The 23,023-nt window shown below is 37.9% G+C and overlaps 1 protein-coding gene across 1 annotated transcript in view; it reads right to left on the bottom strand.

Annotated features, from left to right (window-relative positions):
- LOC128735859 (dynein regulatory complex protein 1 homolog) overlaps nucleotides 1–23,023 on the bottom strand; it is a 64,583-nt gene that overhangs the window by 22,980 nt on the left and 18,580 nt on the right. The window contains exons 3-4 of the mRNA XM_053830344.1: nucleotides 3,365–3,697; nucleotides 3,199–3,308 (exon numbers count right to left, since the gene is read on the bottom strand). Of these exons, the coding sequence (XP_053686319.1) occupies nucleotides 3,199–3,308; nucleotides 3,365–3,697 (443 nt within the window). The remainder of the gene's footprint in view (nucleotides 1–3,198; nucleotides 3,309–3,364; nucleotides 3,698–23,023) is intronic.

The following is a 23,023-nucleotide window of genomic DNA, read 5'->3' as shown; positions in this document are numbered from 1 at the left end:
GATCAATATTAATCATAAACAACGTTGATAGATTGAACACACTTGAAAATTTTTCTTGCAAAAAATGGGGCAGGAATACTGAGTAGTCAGTTGCAAACGTGGGTGCTAATTATCTAAACGGTAAGCGGATCCAACGGTATCCTTTTACTAGTCCTTTCGAAATGGATTGAGTCCTGATTCCTGAATCGATGCGAACAAACTGCAAGTATGCTTCCATATGCTTTCAATTGTCGAGTCGATAACGACCTGCACCACAATTTGCAGCAGATTTTTACTGGTTAGCTGATACAAACTTTTAAACCCGACACACCACACACTGACTGGGGCAGATTCGGCAACTAATTTAACACAAAAATAAATATTCGAAATGACAATAACTTTGCTGCTCTAGCCACCTATTTCACTGTGATAGCCGGTAACTCTGCGGGCTGCAGATTGTACTCATTCCAACACCTGCAGCTATTCCCGGCAACCTGAGCGATTTCAAAATGAATATGAAATATATTTAAACACGGTCGATTGTTTGATAGAAGGGATCCGTTACTGCTTCGCAAGCACCGACACCGGGCAGTTGTTTTTGCCTTTTTCTTTTTGGTAAACGTGAACACACTTTTGACACTTGTAGCTCAAAAGTGCTGGCTTCTTGCTGGAAGATGATTTTCCAGGAATACAATGGGAACTCTAGCGCCAATACTTGTCTAGAGGTATGAGGTCTGTAACTGTAGCTGATTCCAAGACTGATTCTCTGATATTACCGATTGGGATGATGTCAGAAGAGGCACAGGAAGCAATTACCAAGATAGATAGAAAAGTAAGAGAAAGACATACACGAAAGTTTTCGAGAGATAACAACTATTGATTTAGTGAGTATGATGCTACAGTACTCAGATTTGTTAGCAAACATTAGAGGTATTCCAGTTTTCAAGAAACTTAAATCGCCCTCAGAAGTTATACCATTATTAATTATATACTTGACTAGAGGACCCGGCAAACTTCGTACTGCCACAAATTGAACTTAATGTTTCAGATTATAAATTTCAAATGAACTGAGAGAGCTGCTGGTTTTTGGAAAAAGGAGTGTTCTAAAAATATGAGTTGAGTTTTGTAGTTTTTTTTGAAGAGTACAACGTTTGATGTAGTTGATTAAACTCCAAATTTTCAGAGAGCGTGTATATCTAACAGCCGTATTAAGCCATTAATAAGAAATGACAATCTGACAAAATCTCAAAGTTTATTATCGGCTACACATTGGAAACATGTCTGTGCAAAAGTTGGTTTGTCAATTCCCAATACACTACGGTTGTGTAGGTAGATTTTGCATTGAGCCTTGTTTTATAAACTCTGCTGATTGTTAACTTATTTTTGTAAAAGTGAATTCGATATTTTAAACAGCGCCTAATTTCGTCTGCTGCAGTTGATCGTCTAATTATAACCTTTCTAAGAACTTTCTAAGGATCATTCATCACCAACTATATTTTAATTGATCCTGCAATATATCATTGTTCTATTGAATGATCTCAAACACTTTTTATTTGTTTTAGTACATTCGTCATATTATCATCTTGCTATTCTGTATGCCAAAAATTTTTTGACACTCGAACATATCCCCTTCATCACAATTGAAGGTTTGTTTAGAATTCCTCGAAAATTTAAATTCTATTCAATGTTCTGATAGGTATTTCATGTCAATAGCCATGCGATTTTTATTCTTATTCGATTCATAAATTGTTAATGAGAATTAGTCGAAATAATTGCATTACCGAATATCGATAACTGTAATTAGCAAACTCCGTTAGTTTTAAGTGCTGATCCACAAAATGGATAGAATTGTTCATTTTATTTCTAATCGCCCCCTCAAATATGTGTTAATGCTAACATTTTCGTTTAAATCAATTTTTGTTCTCTTTATTCCTTTGATAATTCACGCACTAAAATTACTTAAAACAAAAGCATAATTTTGTGAGCTGTTTTACTTTTTTAAGAAGGGCAATATGAAATTGGCATTAAGTTATTAACATGCGTAAAATTTTCATTTATATATAAGTACTTTTACAATTATTTTGTTGCTGGATAGCTGGAAATTCTGTTTATATACATATGTAAAATGTATTCTTCATGTGCATCAATCTAGTCAATTTGGTGCTTCAACCGTTACTATGAATTTTATTACTGACGCTTTTGGCTTGAATTTAGGTTTTTCTATAAGTTATACCTACAACATATTACATTATGTTGATTATTTTCAGATCTTGAAAAACCAAAAAAATGGCATGTTACATGTGGTGATTTCAATGAAGGTAACACGTGTTTGTTTACCGCGGCAACGGCGCTGTTAAAAATCGAACATTGTATCGAGTGATCATCGTAGTAATCACTGACACGGCGCATGCAATGCGTGGCGGGTTTTATATGAAAAACAAATTTCTCGAGTTTTCCAATCTATACAGTAAATTTTCCGATTTTTCTCGCCGTAAAAACATAGCGGTGAGGAAAATAAACACAATAAAAAAAAGATGGCGCAAATCGGACGCTCCGTTCTCAAGTGATGCGCGGTCGAACTTTTGCTTTCCTCTTTTATATATAAGATTAAGATAAATACAATCATTTAGACTTATTTTCGCTTTTTATAATCCATTCTATTTACGTAAAAATTTTGGTGATTTTGGTAAGTAAAACGGCAATTTTTACTTCAATATTCAATACGGACTAGCAAAAAAGGGCCGACCGGACCGATGTGATCTCAATTAATTTCAGAGGTCAATATATTACTAAACATTTCTACAAAAATTTGATTTGCTGCTTTTGAGCAGGTTTTGCGTTATTGACATTTGAAAAACCCATATTTTTTTTGAAAAAAAATGCCTGTAGCTTGAGAACCGAAAGAGATAGCGACTTGATTCCTTCAAACAAAATGTACGTTTTCCATGCTTGTGTAAGTGCTCAGAAGGCATGACTTGTGAGAAATAAACATGAAAGAAGATATTAAGAAAAAAACGTATTTTTTAGGTCCACCCCGACCAAAAAACTTTAAATAGCTTCAGCCCATCAACCACAAGAGGTAGAACTTTCATTTCTTTAGCAAATTTACTTAAAATTCAATGTTCTTTAACTTTGCTGAACATTTTATTCAGTTAACGCTAAAACTAGTCAACGCGAATGCTGTTATATGAAACTGTTAACAAGGATCTGGAATATTACTCTTTCTTTCTCTTGTTTCATCTTTATTCGTTCATTTACTGCACGCTTTGTATAAAAATCGTCCCACTTTTTTGATGCTGCCATGCATAACATATATCTTTCCTCATCAACTGAAAAAAGAAGACAATCTACCTATAACAGAATAAACAAACTTTTTTTCAGTTACTTGTATTTTCCAGTAAATCTAGATGCTCCTTAAACGCGCGTTTCATTATTTCGATTTGATCATCGACTCGCTCGACAAGGCTGTGAATATCAGCAGTTTGCTTAATTAAATCTTTTGTATAACGTTCATCTGCTGCATTTAGTTCTTTCCGACATTCATCAATTATGATATCCTTTTGTTCCATCAGATCTTGTATTCGAAGCTTTTGTAAGTGCAATTCATCATTTATACACATTGGATCTTTCAATTCCTTTAACTCCTTCCATTTCTCCGAAATACACTCAAATCTAGCAACTGCTTCAACTGTTTCTCCGTGTAATGTCTCCAAAAGATCTGTAAAAGTATTAAAATTGTTGTGATTCGTATGATATAGAGTAGGAAAGGGTATTTTCAGCTTACTTGTAAATTGAAACTAAATTTTATTTTTCGCTGCGCTTTCCCAAACAATAACTTTGCCGCTGTATAACCGTACTGAAAAGAATGCAGCACCCATACGCTTCAATGTGTTTTAACTATTTTCAAAAAATGTAAGTGATTTGCTGTTTTACCTTTCTACTATATGAAAATGTAGTAGGGTACGGGAGGGTATTTTCAGCCCATTATGGCATCTATTTTATCGGCCTATGGCCTAGTTCTAGTGGAAGAACAGGTGGTTTGACGTTCTTTGAATAAAAAATAATAGATTACTTACAGTGTTGAGAAAATATTAAAATTGTATGTCGGCAAACTATTTTTATTGGCGAAAGAAAAGGCAAATAGGCTGAATTTAGAAACCTGCTGGCTGGAAATACCCTCCCGTACCCTGTAAAGTTATAGGAATCACTTGGAAAACCAAAAATGGAAAAAAGGCCCAGTGGGATGAAAGTCATATACCATTCGACTCAGTTTCGAAAACTGAGCATTTTCTCTGTGTGTGTGTGTGTGCGCGTGTGTGTGTGTGTGTGTATGTATGTATGTGTGTGTGTGTGTGTGTGTGTGTGTGTGTGTGTGTGTGTGTGTGTGTGTGTGTGTGTGTGTGTGTGTGTGTGTGTAACCTTCGTTTACATATTTTTTATAAAATTAACTCTGCCAATTTAACATGCTTTTTTTCAATCTGCTCATAATTCCCAATCCAAATTTCCTAAGTCCATCTCTGAGCAAGCTGTCGACTGTGTGATTGATAGCGCTCCAAACCTTCGGGTGGAGCGGTCACTCACACGGGTAAGCTTGTTCGGGCATATCTAAAACAACCTGAGTAAGCTGTCTACTGAGTGGGTGATAACCCTCCAAGTCTCTCGCTTTGCGAGGGGCGGACGGGTCACTCACTTAGGAAAGCTCTCTCGGGCATAGTTCAACAGGTTTGAGTTAGCAGTCAACGAGGTGAGTGATATCCCTCCAAGTCTGTCGCAGTGCGACCGGGACGGACGGATCACTCACTTCGGATAGCTCTCTCAATTATCTGCCAGAGAAACGGTGATGCGATCGACTGGGTGAGTTATATCCCTCCACGTCTGGCGTCTCTCGTCTGGGACGGAGCGGTAACTCTCTCGGGAAGGCCTTTTCAAATACAACCAGAAGATTCCTCTGTAAGTGGGATAACCCTCCACGTCCCCGATAGACGGAGGGGTCCCCCCCACAGGGTTGCCCACAGATACCATGAGAAACACAACCAAGGTATTCAGAGCCATAGGGTATTATACAGTAAATAATGGTTGCCAGGACAAAAGATTGTTAAAAATTGAAAAACTTTTAAAGATTCAATTTTTAACTGACCGAACTTATAAAAGGGCTCAGGCTCAATAAACAGATCATTTGATGTTTGGAAAAGTAAACGATAATAGTGCGCGAGAATCGTTTTGTCCGTTACTATTTTAAAAATATATTTATATCGATTTGATTATTGTCGGTGAGATAAAAAGGAAGATTTTGTCGTGTGTTGTGTAAAGTTAAAAGGACTAAACTAGGTAATTGTCAAGTGGTTAAAAAAAAAAGTGTATTGTGGAAAGTAAAAAGTCTATTGTAAAATCTATTGTTTATTCTAGTGTTAAGCTATAAAAACACAGAAAGAGCTAAAAGCGAACAATTTACAAACACGTAACGAAGAAACAAACGTGGATAAAAAGAATTATAAAAGTAATAGTGCCGATATACAAGGAAGAAAAAAGGTAAAAATAGTTTTAAGCAAATTATAAAATGTGCAAAAGTAAACTAAGGCTGGTGTAGGAAAAACTAAGGCTGGTGTGTGAAAAAGGCTAATATCCCTCGAAAAGGTCCTCGAGGGACCTTTTATTCTTGGACTATTTCACAGGCGCAGAACATCCGCGCTAGCAACTGTACCCAGTGAGCCTGCGTGCCCGTCAGCATCCAGCGCAGAGCGAGTGAATCGGTGTTCTTGACCGTTGGATCGTTTGGTACAGGCCGAGACGCAATACCATCCGGCGTCTACTGCTGACCGTACCCGCCGCAAAAGCCTCCCTGCGGCTAGTTCAACATTTATCTGCAATTCGAGCACCCTTGCTTTCGGTAACGTAGCGGTTGATTCCCTCATTGCGGGACGAGAACAATACCCCGTACCATCAAGCTACGGTGGCCGAGGCCACTTTGACCACATTAACATCAAAATTGCCGTGTGTGGAAAAACCGTCGTCGTCGTTGAGAGGAGAAGGTCGTTCCACCAGCCTTAGATAAGCAAGTAACCTAGATTTAAGCCAAAATTGTCGGGAGAGGGCAAATAAACCTGTAAATTGTATACATAATCTAGAGTTTTACCAACAGCGTCACCATCCTCTAATTTTATCTTCACCTTGATTGTAAATTTCGTTTGCGAGCTCGGAAGGAGTTTCAGTCCTGGTCGTTTATTTTTCTCCTGAGGTGTGACCTGAATATAAACTCGATCATTGTGTTTCTGGTAGCATTATTCATCGTGATATTATCCTAATTGTTGGTTGATTTCCATCGGTTTCTGTTTGCGACGGAAACACTTATTGTATTGAGGAATAGCCGTGACGCACAACCGTTTCTATCCGTTTTAGCACCATTACCCTTCTCTTCCCTTCCCGCTGAGCAGTTTGAAGGCTAACATGTGTGTGTGTGTGTGTGTGTGTGTGTGTGTGTGTGTGTGTGTGTGTGTGTGTGTGTGTGTGTGTGTGTGTGTGTGTGTGTGTGTGTGTGTGTGTGTGTGTGTGTGTGTGTGTGTGTGTGTGTGTGTGTGTGTGTGTGTGTGTGTGTGTGTGTGTGTGTGTGTGTGGTGTGTGTGGAACGCTTATGTGTAAAAACACGAAAAATACGAGACTTCATTTTCTCACAGGTCCCTTACCCGATTTGAACAAAATTGATTGCATACGAAAGGAGAGTCTTTCAAACTTACCTTCAAACTCTTAACTTCCAAATTGCATGATAATTGGGCTTGTGGTTTAAAAGTTATATAAATAAATATGAAAAAAAGTATTTAAAACTTATGTGACATATAAGCAATAATTTAATGAAAAACAGCCTGCAATTTATTATTATTTGGAAATTACTTTTGAGATCTATCAAACGAGATTGAGTTATTGAAAATCGGACGATTCATTCCAAAGTTATTGAAACTTTAAAACTTAAGCACCTTATATTAAACCGTTAAAACGTATAAAATCAAAATATATTCATCAAGAGTCTATATTCAATGTATATGTGAAGCATGTATGTATGTATGTATATATGTATGTATGTATGTATGTATGTATGTATGTATGTATGTATATATGTATGTATGTATGTATGTATGTATGTATGTATGTATGTATGTATGTATGTATGTATGTATGTATGTATGTATGTATGTATGTATGTATGTATGTATGTATGTATGTATGTATGTATGTATGTATGTATGTATGTATGTATGTATGTATGTACAGTACTGGACAAAATAAAGTACGCACTTCCAGCATTGGACAAAAGGTAGGAGTCAAAATGACTACTTGTCAAGCATAGCTACCAATACCCCCCCCCTTCCTTTCCGCTCTTCCCCCTCCTTCACCAAAATTTTCATTTCTTTCCCCTACCGTCCCTTCATCAATTGTAGAACCATCGTTTCAAAAAAATATTAATATATGTATGACCTCATTCCAAGGTCAAGACTTTGGAATCTTAAGATTAGTCTTTCTTACGATTTTTAACGATAAGTTTACGGATATCTTCACAAATTTGCTTTTTTGCCATCGTACCAGATAAAAACGCGCACCAGTAATGAAAAATCAAGCACAAACAATTTGTTTTGACACTTCGCTGCAGTGTGATGGTGAGGAAACTATTCGTATGCAGTCGGCGGCGTTATGCAGTCATTATATTAGTAGTGCGTACTTTATTATGACCAACTAAAAATTGACTTTTTCTAGAACTATACAATAGCTTGATAATGTTTATATTTAACGATACATAAATCGTTTAAAGCATTGAAAATGCTACAATTTGTCCAAATATACCGAGTTCATATGTTTGACAATAAAAAAGATACCGCGTGTTATATAGTATGAGAGCGGGTGCGTACTTTATATTGTCCAGTACTGTATGTATGTATGTATGTATGTATGTATGTATGTATGTATGTATGTATGTATCTATTTGTATGTTACAATGTGTTTACAATCTGCAGTTTTGAAATACAAGAAAAGTGAGAAACATTTCAATTGTCATTTTCTTTACTTATTGTTACTCGCAATTGGACAAGAAAAGCAGCGAGCGAATAAAAGCAGGTAATTTAGAGCAGCTAATTTAGATGGTGTATAGGATTGAAAATGCCAATGAGTTGATTTTCCCAAATAAATTTATATAACCTTTTTCTTGCTTCTGTGCCAACGTAAATTTTGTAGGAGTGATACGTGTTGTGTCTTGTTCCTTAAATATATATAAATTTCAAACAGATTTAGCGCATCAATGCTTTTTCCAATTAATATACGCTAGAGCTTACAAAATTTATATAAAAAGAAGGAAGAAAAGGTTGCTAGTACAGTCAGTCCACAGTCATCGGTCACACACAATTGTGGATCATTTTAGCTTTATCGGCCGATTAATGGGCGAATATTAATTTGATCAATCATTAGGTGATTGTTGCCGCAGGGGCACAATCACTGGCAGCCCTATCTGCAACTTATGTAACGCCAACTAACATTATCTAGTTACGGTCACGGTCACACTCTATGATATGGAGAACAATTAAATCAGTGCTTAGTGAAACAATGTGATTTAGGCAATTTATTCGATTGATTTGTAATTAGTAATTTGTTATCACTAATTTGACGAAAACCTGTCAGCTACATCGCTTTTACTCAAGTCAAGGAAAGTACATTTATAGAACATGGTAAACAAATATTAAATTACAGATTAAAACAAGTATAAAAATATTATTCCTAATTGAGGTGTTTTTTAAATAAGGCTAAGGATGGTAATTGCCTAACGGCCAAAGGTATGCTATTCCACATCGTTGCCCCGCTTATGAGCACGCTCCTTCCGCTGGAAGTTGAGTGATGTGGGAGGACAAATGACCTGGCCCGGTCGTTTATCCCTGGTTGAAGATGCTGTAGCAGGTAACTAGGTAGTTCACGTAGGTAGCCGCGACGTAGAAAGCAGCAGACTCGTAGTCTATAATTATCTAACAGGTCTCTTCCTAAAATCGTATGACGAACTTCCGCTGTGGTATCGCGACGACGTAGGTTGTAGACGAAACGCACGACTGATTTGAAGCTTCGAAGAAGTTGCTGTTTCAGGTTCATTGTTAATCCTGGGAAGTACACTACATCACAGTAAGTGTATAAGGGTGCGATAACAGCTTGGGCCAGCTTTTTCCTAGTAGCTGTGGATAGCACACTCTGGAATCGACGAAATGTCCGGAGAGTATTATAAACTTTCTTCACGATATTATTAATTTGAGGGATCCATTTCAGGCCTTTATCCATAATGAGCCCCAGATTAGTCACATTGTCTGAGAGCTGAATCGATTTGTAGTTTTATTTAGCATTTAGTGGTAATTTAGCGTATACGCGACATAGTCGTAATCAGGGCCGGCACTAGCCAATTTGTCGCTCCACGCAAATCTTCAAAATGGCGCCCCCAGAATTTAGTCGTAAAAATAAAGGAGATTTATTCGGATAGATATTGTATGTATAACGACGTTAAACTGCCAAGTTAGCTTCATGGTACGATACTGGTCTAACAAGCCAGTCGTCGTATGTTCAAATCTCGGCAGGGACTGACTGTTAAAGTCAAAAGGATTGTAGCACTAGCCCCGCAATTGTCCTATACCGTGGACCCCCGTTCGTTTGACCATTTTTAATCTGAACACTTTTTAATTTGAACCCCGTTGGTTTGCACGACGTGCAAATTAAAAATGGTTCAAATGTCATTCTCAACATGACATCATTTGTTCATGCAGACAATGCACATAAACACGATTCGTTTGTACTGACCTAGCGTGTTTAATCGGTTTCACATTTCGTTTTCCTAACGATTAAGAGAGAAATCCGATCGAAAAATGCAATATTCGCACTTGCAACTGCCAACTAAAACAAACCACCAAAACAATAACAAAGAGCAGGGCGGCCAGTTCACACAGGTTTCAGCATATTTCGGGTTACCAGTTGTTCAAATTAAAAAGTAACCCCGTTAGTTTGCATGAGGAATCGTTCAAACGAACGGGGGTCCACCGTACTCTGACAGCTGGCTGCTAAGTCTCTCTCATAAAAATCAGAAGTACATCTTACAATTTGAAAAAATGTTTCAATAAAATTGATCTCAGTATCTAAAACAGAGTTAACCCTTTATAAGGCCGTGGCAATTATATTGCCACCAACGAAAAATATTTGTTTTGCGTCTATAATGACATCAATATAATTATAGAAGCAATATAAAATTTTTTTGTTGGTGGCAATATAGTTGCCACTGCCTTATAAAGGGTTAAAATATTGACTGAAGTTTTTGGAGCGTCGTAGTAGAATACGAAACCTGAAATTAAATAAAAAAGAACTTTTCGAAAATAGACACTGTGGAAACCTGCAAGTCGCAGGCGAAATACGTATCTGTCAAGAAAAACGAAGTCAAAGTTTGCCACTCTGTGATGTTTGTAGCTATCAAATATCAATCGTTCAAAATCATCTCATATCACTGGCTGTTTGCAACATTTATGTAATCTGATCAGAGTGAAATGTAACTTAATAAATCCTTGATCGTTTGCTGTCATTAACTCATTAACATGAATTTTGCGACTTGGTGTAGTCCGATTTAACACCGACCAATTGTCGGTTTCTTGAAACCCATTATCAGAATGATAAACCTTCAAAAACAAAAAGATCAGAATTTCTGTGGCTTCAGAAACTTCGTCCTCATATCTTGCAGCTTCATCGAAAGATATGAACATGCTGATTACTGATTTTGAAGAGATTCGAAAATCTCTCCGGAAAATTGTTTAAATTTAATAGCGTCAATAGGACTTTCCCACCAAGTTTATCTGACTATTTTAATTGTCAAGGGGGGACCCTACTCTGGAAAGTAGTACCGTGGACCCCCGTTCGTTTGACCGTTTTTAATCTGAACACTTTTTAATTTGAACCCCGCTGGTTTGCACGATTTGCAAATTAAAAATGGTTCTAATGTCATTCTCAACATGGCATCATTTGCCTTCGCAGACAACGCACATAAACACGATTTATTTGTACTGATTTAGCGTGTTTAATCCTAGTTTAATCAGTTTCACATTTTGTTTCCCAACGATAACGATAGAAATCCGATCGTAGAATAACATATTCGCTGCTTGCAACTACCAACTAAACGAGACTGAAACAAACCACCAAAACAATAAAAAAGAGCAGGGCGGTCAGTTCATACAAATTTCAGCATATTTAGGGTTGCTAGTTGTTCAAATTAAAAACGAACCCCGTTAGTTTGCATGAGGAATCGTTCAAACGAACGGGGGTCCGCTGTACTCTGGAAATCAAATTTTATTTTTTTGCATTTTCGAGACGCTTATACTTTCAGAAGTTTCATGCCAAAAGGATTTTTTGATATCTGATCTTGTTGAAAACTTACGGCAAATATTGTGGAGTCACCTCAAGGGAAGTCCATTGCTGTACGAAACCTTGAACGCGTTTTCCCCGAAACCATGTTTCTTTAGCTGGCGGTGCGTGTATCTCAGAATCTAGTGGATCGATTTGCCTAAAAAAATTTTTCAGCATGTAAAAATAAATTATCTAAATTGTTACGTAGCCGTTTTTAGATATCTGAATTTTTCAATTTTTTATGAGCTCTTAATTGGCGATTTTTGATGGAAAAACACCTTTCTTTTGGAATAATTGCCGCCATTTTGGTAATTTTTCGAATTTTCAAAAACCGCTACGTAACAATTTAGGTATTGACCTAAAGCTTTAAAATCCTCCTTGAACCGTTCTACGATAATCCGTAGTTTCCCCGCACGTACCGCCAGAAAGGAACTATTTTTACCCTTGTTATACTATATAACAAAGGTATAGAAATTGGTCGAAAAACATGAAGTTGATCCGAGGCCCGAGTCACATATACCAATCGATAAAGCTCGACGAACTGAGCAATGTGTGTGCTTTTTTTGCGTGAGGAAACGCTCTATGCCAGGCACACTAATGATGATGTGGCACAGTGTGGGACTCTAACCCACTAAAAACCTCACGGGCATCTGACCTTAACCCACCGGAACTACCGTTAAGTATTACTTCGGGGGGAGGCTGTGTCTGTACACTACCCCGTGCACCTGTCACGTGAGCCGATCCCGAGATGGCGACCGTCATAATGTCCACTCCTTCTCAGCCACCCTCTCAGGGTTCTGCCATCCGTGATGCTACTCATGCTCCTTCACCGTCCACTTTCCTTTTTCCTTTCACCTGTCGAGACGTGTACCGATATAGGGATGGCGACCATCTTAACTTCCGTCCCTTCACAGCCACCCTCGAAGGATTTCTTCATTTCTTCATGGATTTCGATAGGAATCATCCCGGCGATAACGCATACTGCCTCCGACGAGAAAGTCCTGTATGCACTTGCAACCCGCATTGCCATGAGTCTGAACGTACCGTTTAACTTCACTCGATTCCGTTTAGTCTTTAATGCTGCAATCCAAGCTGGACCACCGTACCTAAGTATCGACATGGATACACTGGCCAGCAAGCGCCTTCTACTACTCCTTGGTCCTGAGTTGTTCGGCGTCGTCCTAGCAAATGCATTAGTGGCCTTCGCCGCCTTCTCGCAAGCGTAATCAACGTGGTTATTGAAGTTTAGTCGGTCGTCACACATTACTCCCAGGTATTTCAGCCTCCTTTGCGAGACTGTGACATGATCTCCGACGGTAATTTGTGCCTGCTGCACCGCTTTACGGTTACTAACCACTAGTACTTCCGTCTTGTGGTGAGCCAGCTGGAGTTTTACTCCTTGCATCCAATGTGCTACCATGTCTATGGTCTCAGTAACCAGCATTTCCACCTCTTCCAACGATTCCCCTGTGACCGTTAGTACTACGTCGTCTGCAAAGCCGACAATCTCGACACCTTTAGGTAGCTTTAATGTCAACACGTTGTTGTACATTCCATTCCAAAGCGTTGGACCGAGGATGGAACCTTGAGGGACGCCCGCCCTGATCCTGAAGGACTTTCGTCCAACTGATGTGTTGTACACTAGCACTCGATTCTGAAAGTAGTTCCTCACAATTCTGCACAAGTAGTCGGGGACCCTCATTCTGTGCAGCGCTACGGCGATTGTTTCCCAGCTGGCACTGTTGAAAGCGTTCTTAACGTCTATGGTTATCACGGCGCAGTATCGATCATCCCGCCGTTTCTGCATTAACGACTTCTCGGCCCTCTCGATTACTGTCCGGATAACATCCACCGTGGACTTTCCTTTCCGGAAACCAAATTGCTTGTTAGACAATCCGTGCTCGCTCTCCGTGTATCTCGTCAATCTGTTGAGAATTATCCTTTTCAAGAGTTTTCCTAGAGTATCCAGCAGGCATATAGGCCTATACGAAGCAGGATCGCCCGGTGGTTTACCTGGTTTAGGTAGCAGCACCAGCTTCTGCGCCTTCCATCTGTCTGGGAAGTGGCTTTCGTCCAGGCATTTCTGCATGACCGACCTAAACATGTCCGGAAACGCCAAGATTGCCGTTTTCAAAGCAATGTTGGGGACTTCATCCATTCCGGGTGCTTTTCTCGTCTTCAATTCCTTTGCAACTATCACCAGTTCCTCATTGGTGATTATTCTTTCTGCGGCGTTGCTACCAACACAGAATTTTTGAGCAGAACTGATTTTAAAGTGGCTGTTAGCTTCGGGGTACAATGCTAGCTTAACAAGCCGGTCGTCGTATATTCGAATCTCGACTGATCGGCGCCGCTACCGAGTTAATAGGATCTTTACCCTAGCCCCGTAATTTTCCTGTACTCTAATAACCGGCTGCGAAGCCTGTCGATAAATAAGGGTCAAGTTCTGAAGAACGTTTACACCCATGGCTTTGCTTGATTTTAAAGTGGTTTCTTTAAACAAATCATTAAATTTCGCAACCAGTAAGAGATAGATACTTACATATGCAGCAAAGTTGCTTAGTGTGTGCTTAGTAATGTGTTCTACAATTTTTGTGAAAACGCTATTTTTTGGACGCGTTTAAAAACCAAAACTATGTGTCACCCTATTAGGCGGATTCACGGTCACCCCAAGAGTGTAAGAAAATGTGCTATATTTTATTAATTAACTGCTCCAAAGAAACACCCGTTAAAAAATTACACATTTTTACTATATTATTCTGCTTTTTGAGGTTTGGTCCCATTAAAGGTTTGGCCATTAAAGTTTTCTTGAATAAATTTCATCAATCATTTTTAAATATCTTTTGACCAGTAGAACCCTACCCTAGAAATCCTTATGGAATTTGCCAAATACATTTGCAGTGTTAAGACCTCTCGTTTAATACTAAAATAATTGAAACTAGATAAATTGTCTTGGTTAAAATCGCTATAAAGTATTGTAAATTTCAACATGTAACTTCGATTGCTCATAGCTCTCAAACCAAATGTCCAATCAAAAAACAATTCAATAGTGATCTATCCGGCTATATTACCTTTCAAATGAGACTAATAGCGCATAAAACGGTTTGGCCATCTCTGAGAAACAGGCGATAATTATTACCTTATCAAAACACGTTTTTAAGCATAACTTTTACCTTTGTTATACTATAACAAAGGTTTAGGAATTGGTCGAAAAACACGAAATTGATCCGAGGCCCGGAGGGCCGAGCCACATATACCAATCGATAGGGTTCGACGAACTGAGCAATGTCTGTGTGTGTGTGTGTGTGTGTGTGTGTGTGTGTGTATGTGTGTATGTATGTGCGGGGCGCAACTTTTCTATCGCCTGTTTCTCGAAGATGGCCGAACGGATTTGTTCGCTATTACTTTTATTTGAAAGGTATTATTGCCTAGTACATCACTATTGAATTGTTTCATGGTCCGACTTTTCGTTTGAAAGTTATAAGCAAAAATGTGAAAATTACGTGACACGATTTTCTCCGGAACTACATAACCGATTTCAACGATCTTAGTATCGAATTAAAGCTCTTGTTAAGGCTAAATTTTTCGGATAAATTTTGTTGAAAACAAACGAGTAGTTTAAAAGTTATGCTTAAAAAACCTGTTTTGACAAGGTAATAATTATCGCCTGTTTCTTAGAGATGGCTAAACCGATTCAGGTGCTTTTAGTCTCATTTGAAAGGTAACATAGCCTAATAGATCACTATTGATTTGTTTTTTGATTGGACGTTTAATTTGAAAGTTATGAGCAATTGAAAACAACACATTAAAATTTACAATAATTTATAACGATTTCAGCTAATATAGTTTATCTAGTTTGAATTATTTTGGCATCAAATTAGAGATTTTAATGCTGCAAATATATCTGCAAAATTTCAGAAGAATCGGTTTTGCCGATCAAAAGATATTAACCCTCCAACACTCGCGCCAACTTTTGTAATACGGTTACTCGCGCGCACAATGGCCCAAAGCCAAAAAGACATGCGCACTAGAGTTTTGACTGAGAAAACTTGGTTTTAGGTTTATGAAACCTTCGGAAGAATTTCTTGAAATTGAAAGTTCTATCATCTGGTGCAATTTAAATTTTGATTAATCCCCCTAAAAGTGAAATAAAAAGAAATATTTTTCTTCAGTTTCAATATAACACATTGATGTGTTCTGCAAAGTTTTAGAACATATTATTACAAGAAATTTTGTTGAACACAGTAACCTTCTATCTATTCAGCGAAGATAGAAAATCTTATTTATTGTTTATGAATTTGTAAAATCAGTATTTTATATTTTAGCTCTTTTTGTAATTGTTGTATGACTTCATGACTTCATGTATTATAAAATTGTACAAATAGTAAAAATACACAACTTTGATGAAAATAGTGTACCTCTATGTTTGTTTGTTTAGGTACCTTAATTTTGACTCCAAATTACTCGACTACCAACAGATAAATTTTAAACATTTTACATTTGCTGATAGTTTTGCTGCATACAGACACCATTTTTCCATAAGAAGAAACGAGAGAAAATTCCAGTTGGGATCAATTGCGGTAAACTTCACATGCTGATTGCTTCGTTTCTGTGATGTCAGTTAATGCTGATCTATTTTCCCAACAATTTAAAGCATTAATGCATTGAATAATTATGACATTTTCCTCATAACAAGTTAATTGAAGAATATACGTTATTTAAACAGCGATTTGTAACTTTATAACAATATGGCATTCAAAAACCTACACGTGTTGTACAAAATGCAACAGCGTGAGTAACCGAAGGTTAATAAAAATTGATGAAATTTATTTAAGAAAACTTTATTAATGTCAATCAAAAAGAATGGCATTACAAGAATTTATGCATAGTTCTAAAACCTTCAAACTAGACCTATACTAGGCAATGTATATGTTAAATAATAATATTTCCTCTTACAACTTGCTTTTACTTGCACTTACTCAAATTAGTAACAACCAACTTACCCTTACTCAGTAATTTCTTGAAAAAAGGATCTATCAAAATTTATAAGTGCTCCTATTTTGTTCAAATTGTGAACACTTATTCAATTTCCAACAATTTTATGAAAACCAACGAACTACGTAACGTTAACCAATAGATGAATTATGTTCCGAAGACGTGTCGATTTCTATCTCAAATAGCAAGTAAGACCGTATAACAAAGGTTCCTTTCACCACTAGGTGGATTAAATCGGGTTTTGAACTACGTGTTTGGGGGGCTCCGTAGCCGCAAGGTTACCGAGTCTGCTTTGACAAGCGAGTGGTCGTGGGTTCGAATCTTAGTAGAATCAAGCCATTCGATGTCAAGTGACTTTAGCATGGGTTTATTCTCAGGCCCCTCCATTTACCCCTTCCTTCGTGCTGAATTCTATATTTACCCTCCGAAGCCTCTTGACAGTGCAAATGTCCCTCCTATAGTTAAGTGTACTGGTCAGAGGTACGAATGAGTCCACGCCAGGGACGACTATAATATGGGATAGTGCTGGCAGCGAGGAATAAGTGGGTAAAGTAGATCAAGCTTTGAAGGAAGGGTAAACCCCAATACACGCAAGCACGCATAGAATTTAAAATAAGCATATCGCTCACTCAATAGCGATTATAGCAAAAAGAAATGCAGTGCAGGTCATAGAGCAAACACCCGGGCGATATTACAATAGATCAACTATACTGGTCGCAGTAATGAGTCCACACATGGAAAAAAAACTACGTGTTTGTTTTCAATAAAACTTCCTGAAAATTTTTATAATAGCAAGGGCTTTCATTTGGTACTAAGAGCATTGAAATTGGTTGTGTGGTTCCGCAGAAAATCGTGTCACGTAGTTTTCACATTTTTGCTTATAACTTCTAAACGAAAAATCGGATCACGAAATACCTTTCAAATGAGACTAATAACGCATAAATCGGTTCAGCCATATCCGAGAAACAGGCGATAGAAAATGACACATATACACACACACACACACACACACACACACACACACACACACACACACACACACACACACACACACACACACACACACACACACACACACACACACACACACACACACACACACACACACACACACACACACACACACACACACACACACACACACACACACACACACACACACACACACACACAGACATTCCTCAGTTCGTCGAGCTCTATCGATTGGTATATGTGATTCGACCCTCCGGGCCTCGGATCAACTTCGTATTTTTCGACCAATTTCTAAACCTTTATTATATACTATAACAAAGGTAAAAATGTGTATACGTCATTATTTACCACGCAAACATCTACAAAAAAAAGACAAACGAAAGAAATTTTTTTTGGACGATTTTCGGAAATTCCATTGTTCGAATTTCCATTTCGGTTAGCGTTAACTCAACTCGTACACTCATTTTTCGAGTTTTTCAGGCTGTAGCGCCCACAGACTATAGATTTTACTAAAATATATATATAACAAAGGTAAAAATTAACTCATATCCCAAAAATTATTTTTTTGCCTCCCGATTTTTCAAGCTACTAATTTCCAAGGGGGGAGGGGGTTGACAAAAAAATTAAAAATAATTTGCAATTATTTTGGTATCAAATTAGAGGTTTGAATGCTGCAAAATTTCAGAAGAATTGGTTTTACCAGTCAAAAGATATTAACCCTCGAACACTCGCGCCAACTTTTGTAACACGGTACCTAAACCTAAACCTATAAACCTAAAAACAAGTTTTTCCAGTCAAAACTCTAGTGCGCACATTTTTTTGCTTAGAGCTATTGTGCGCGTGAGTAAAGGGCCAAACAGAATGCTGCGTCAACGCATCCGTCAGCGTCAATTTGACAGTAAACCCATGGTAAAACTGTCAGAATAACGCTGACGGACGCGTTGACGCAGCATTCTGTTTGGCCCTTTACTCACGCGCACAATAGCTCTAAGCAAAAAAATGTGCGCACTAGAGTTTTGACTGGAAAAACTTGTTTTTAGGTTTATCGAATCTTTTGAAGAGTTTCTTGAAATTGAAAGCTCTATCGTCTGGTAGAATTTAATCCCCCTATAAGTGAAATAACAAATTATTTTTCCTCAGTTTCAATAGAACACATTGATGTGTTCTGCAAAGTTTAAGAGGTTATTATTACAAGAAATTTTGCTGAAGACAGTAACCTTCTATTTCTTCAGCGAAGATAGAAAAATGTTATTTATTTTATATGAATTTGTAAAATCAGTTTTTCTATTTTAGCTCTTTTTGTAGTTGTTGTATGACTTTTTCATATATTACAAAGTTGTACAAATGATAAAAATACACAACTTTGCTGAATATAGTATACCTCTGTTTGCTTGTTTAGGAACTGTAGAACTTTGATTATAAAAAAACTCTAATTTTGTCCTCGAGTTGCTCGTCTATCAACAGACGGATACTTTAAAATTTTACATTTGCTGATATTTTTTTGAAACGATGATTCTACAATTGCTGCAAGGACGGTAAGGGAAAGTAATGAAGGATTTTTTTCCGGGAATGAAGGGGAAGGGTGGAAAGGAAGGGGAGGGGGGGTTATAGGTAGCTATGCTTAACAAGTTGTCGTTGTGACTCCTATCTTTTGTCCAATGCTCGAAGGTGCATGGGTTGAACCAAGCTGTAATCAGAGATTATAACCGGGTTTGAACCCACAACACCTGCCAGGGCATGTCGCTCACTGCATTCCAGCATTGGACAAAAGATAGGAGTCACAACGACAACTTGTTAAACATAGCTACCTATAACCCAGATAACACAAAATCGTAATAGAAAGTTCACATTAAATCGTTTTCATGTCAATTTCACATTGGAATTGTATAATGATTAGAGTATGTCAAATCGAAGTGAACAATAAGTTGTTTTGCAGTTGTGTGTGTCTTCATACAATTCATGACTGTGAATTATAAAGCAGGATAGACAATTGCAATATTTGATTATATCTTAATCATATATTCAGGAGTATTTAGTTGCGTGTTATAAAAACTGCGCAAAATAGAATTACAAATAGTTGTCCAAATTTTCGCACGTATATCGCCTCCACTATATGTACATATATGTTGTTATATGGCGTGAAATATAACTTTTTCGTTCAGATATGATTTCGTATACCTCAGTTGCAATCGAGATATACAAACCAAATGGTTTACTGGGAACCCCCCTTCCTTTCCACCCTTCCCCTTCATTCCCGGAAAAAAATCCCTCTTCATTACTTTCCCTTACCGTCCCCCCCTTCCTTTCCACCCTTCCCCTTCATTCCCGGAAAAAAATCCTTCTTCATTACTTTCCCTTACCGTCCCTTCATCAATTGTAGAATCATCTTTTCAAAAAAATATTAATATATGCCTGACCGCATTTCAAGGTCATGACTAAAGTCACGAGTTTGGTCAATTTGCTGATAGTTTTGCTGCATACAGACACCATTTTTCCATATGAAGAAACGAGAGAAAATTCCAGTTGGAGTCAATTGCGGTACACCTCACATGCTGCTTGCTCCGTTTCTATGGTGTCGGTTTATGCTGATCTATTTTCCTAACAATTTAAAGTATTAATGCATTGAATAATTTTGACATTTTGCTCATAACAAGTTTTTTGAAGAATATACGTTAGTTAAACAACAATTTGCAACTTTGTAACAAGATGGCATTCAAAAATCTACACGTGTTGTACAAAATAGAACAGCGTGAGTAACCGAAGGTTTAAAAATTTTATGAAATTTATTAAAGAATACTTTATTGATGTGAATCAAAAAGAATTACAGGAAATTATGCATGATTCAAAAACCTATAAACTAGATCTTTACTACGCAATGTATATGTTACAGAATAATATTTCCTCTTACAATTTATTTTTACTTGCACTTTCTCACATTAGTAATAACTTACTCAGCAATTTCATGAAAAAAGGATCTATCAAAATTTATAAGTGCTTCTATTTTGTTCAAATTTTGTAAACTTATTCAATTTCCACAAATTTTATGTAAACTAACGCACTATGCAACGTTAAGCAATAGTTGAATTATGTTCCGAAGATTTCTATCTCAAATAGCAAGTAAGATCGTATAACAAAGGTTCCTTTCACCACTAGGTGGATTAAATCAGGCTTTAGAGGGCATTCACGCGCCTACCTGCCACCAGCATAATAATCACTATACTGGTATCCAAAAAATACAAAATATGTCTTTAAATATACCTTAACCAATAACCAAAATAGCCCTGTTGGGGTTAAGGTATAACCAATACCCGCCGTTCGAAAACTCCGAGTGCTCGTAGGTCCTCTTCTAGCAGTGTCCACGTTTCGTGCCCGTAGAGGACAACCGGTCTAATTAGCGTTTTGTACAGTGGGCACCTCGAAACCAACTAAGCAGCATTTGTCTGATGAAGAACACTCAATTTCAACCAAAATAGTTTTTAACTGAAAATAATTCTTCATTTCCTGAATAAGCTGCTTACGGTTCAGCTATGTCAGATTTGTTCTTATAAACCCCCCCTTAAGGGAAGCGCCGGCCCTGGTCCTAATATTCATCAGTTTAGCTTACAGATTATTATTTCTCGAAATCGAAACATATCTTTGGACCCTATTTTAATAGAAGTACCAGACATACAGATTAGGAACTTATAATGGTTTTGTGCTTTGAAGTAAATGTATCTAATTAAATCAATCTAATTAAAAATGTTTATAGCTTGAAGCTGATCAAATATACCCAAATAACATGGAAGGTTTTATTACACTCTTATGATGGTTTTTGCGACCAAAACTGGTCATAAATACCGTTATAGGACTGAAATAAAACTCAAATTGTTACTTGGAATACATCATTGCTCTCGTAAGAACGGTGTGTTTTCTTCGTTTTACACGAACAGGTGATATTTAAATGGAACTGATATGATCCACAATTGTGTGTGACCCATGATTGTAAACTGACTGTAATTATGTACGATTTGCTATCACTAATAACACTTTAAAAGACACAAGTCTTAACAGATACTCATAAACATACACATACCAGGGATGCAGTCTGCATTAGTCCTAGCTCTAATGATCTGCCATAAAGGAATACTCCATCGAGTAAAACATGTTTATTTGTTTATTTGGTAAAAAAGTCAACAGATTTCTGGATCCTAATGACTAATAAAAACTACTAGCTAATGTTCTAAAGCGAGATTTCAACACGTTGCGGCTAACGCCAAAGTCAAAACAGGATACAAAACGGTTAAAATTGCGTTGTAAGCCAGTAATAGTGCTAAAGGTGCTGTAGTTGGTTCTTCTGTGTGGTATACGTAGAAATGAATTGTTCCGTGTTAACAGACATGTGAAAGCACGCGCCGCTCCGCACGCCGTGCTAAAACATTCTACTTCGTTCATACGTCACACGCTCCCGGTTTCAGTGCACTTCGCCGACTCTCGTACGAACAAATATGACTCCGCACATCGGTGCCAATTTTTTTTGTTAGGTTCGGTTTTATATGTGTTGAGTGGGCACGGAGCGGCACCGGGCGAAACCCGACAGCCGAGCACCCCACTCATACTCTGCCTTTTTTTTCTTTCTTTCGTGCTATCTGCGCAGCGCACTTATCTACCTATCCGAAAACATTCTGTACATTTCGTAGCGAATAATATGGACATAAAAGTTAAAACGATTTAAGATTGAATTAACGAATTTTTAAACCATACTTTATTTGAATATTATATTCACATCTCTCAATTGAAAACCCGTTTTCGATTGAAATGCATAATTTAACCAAATCAAGATTTATAAAAGGAAGCAGGCTAGCTTTTAACCCGCATGGGACATGCAGGTTCGCACATTAAATATTTCGGAACAAAACATAATCTGATGCTTTGTATAAAAATTACTTAGAAAAAACTGTCCTTAAATCGAAAAATTACCTTGTTTCGAAATGTTTTCCTATAGGTATCATAATAAGCATTACATCGAATCAAAATCATTCTTACTGAGCAGCAGCAGCGGCGGATATGGAACACCAACACGGCGTTGTGGAAGGCACCCGCTACCGTTCATGAGTTTTTACCTTATCGCTCCAACCAGTTATATAGGTTTTTAAATTTGCGAGCGAAACGGCGTGCCAGTACACCAGCCGGCACTTGCTAGAGCACGGCAAAAGCGCGGCAAGAGAACGGTGCCCGAACTTCCTGCCAACTCAGTGACGTACACCGAATATGAACGAATGAGAAAGAAAGCAAAGAACGAAATCATGCAAGCCGTCATATGGCCCGTCGGTAGTACCGTGCTCGTTGGTACTTAACCGAAGGCAAGGCACTTCGATCGGGTTTTCGTGTTGTCGGGGAGCGTGCTAGTATGTAGCAACGCCAGTGCGTTCTATTATCGAAAGCACCCAGTGCCGTGCGTATGTGGACGGGTGGCAACCGTGTCGCACCGGGCGGTGTTTATAACAAGTCTGCGTGTTAAGCGAGGCGGAGCTGAGATGTCGATTCTCTCAAGTATCCAAGAGCAGTCGATCCGAGACGTCAAAACATCTGATATAAAAACAGCTTTGATTACGTCCCGGCGTCTTTGCAGAGAGTCCAGGTTGATTAGTCTGCAACGCTGTTCGTAGCTTGGTAGTCTGATCGGGTCGTTCCATGGTAGCCGTCG

Source organism: Sabethes cyaneus, chromosome 2 (assembly GCF_943734655.1).
Source record: "Sabethes cyaneus chromosome 2, idSabCyanKW18_F2, whole genome shotgun sequence".
Lineage (NCBI taxonomy): Eukaryota > Metazoa > Arthropoda > Insecta > Diptera > Culicidae > Sabethes > Sabethes cyaneus.
The sequence above is the reverse complement of the archived record's forward strand: the minus strand, read 5'-3'. Positions and strand labels throughout refer to the sequence as shown.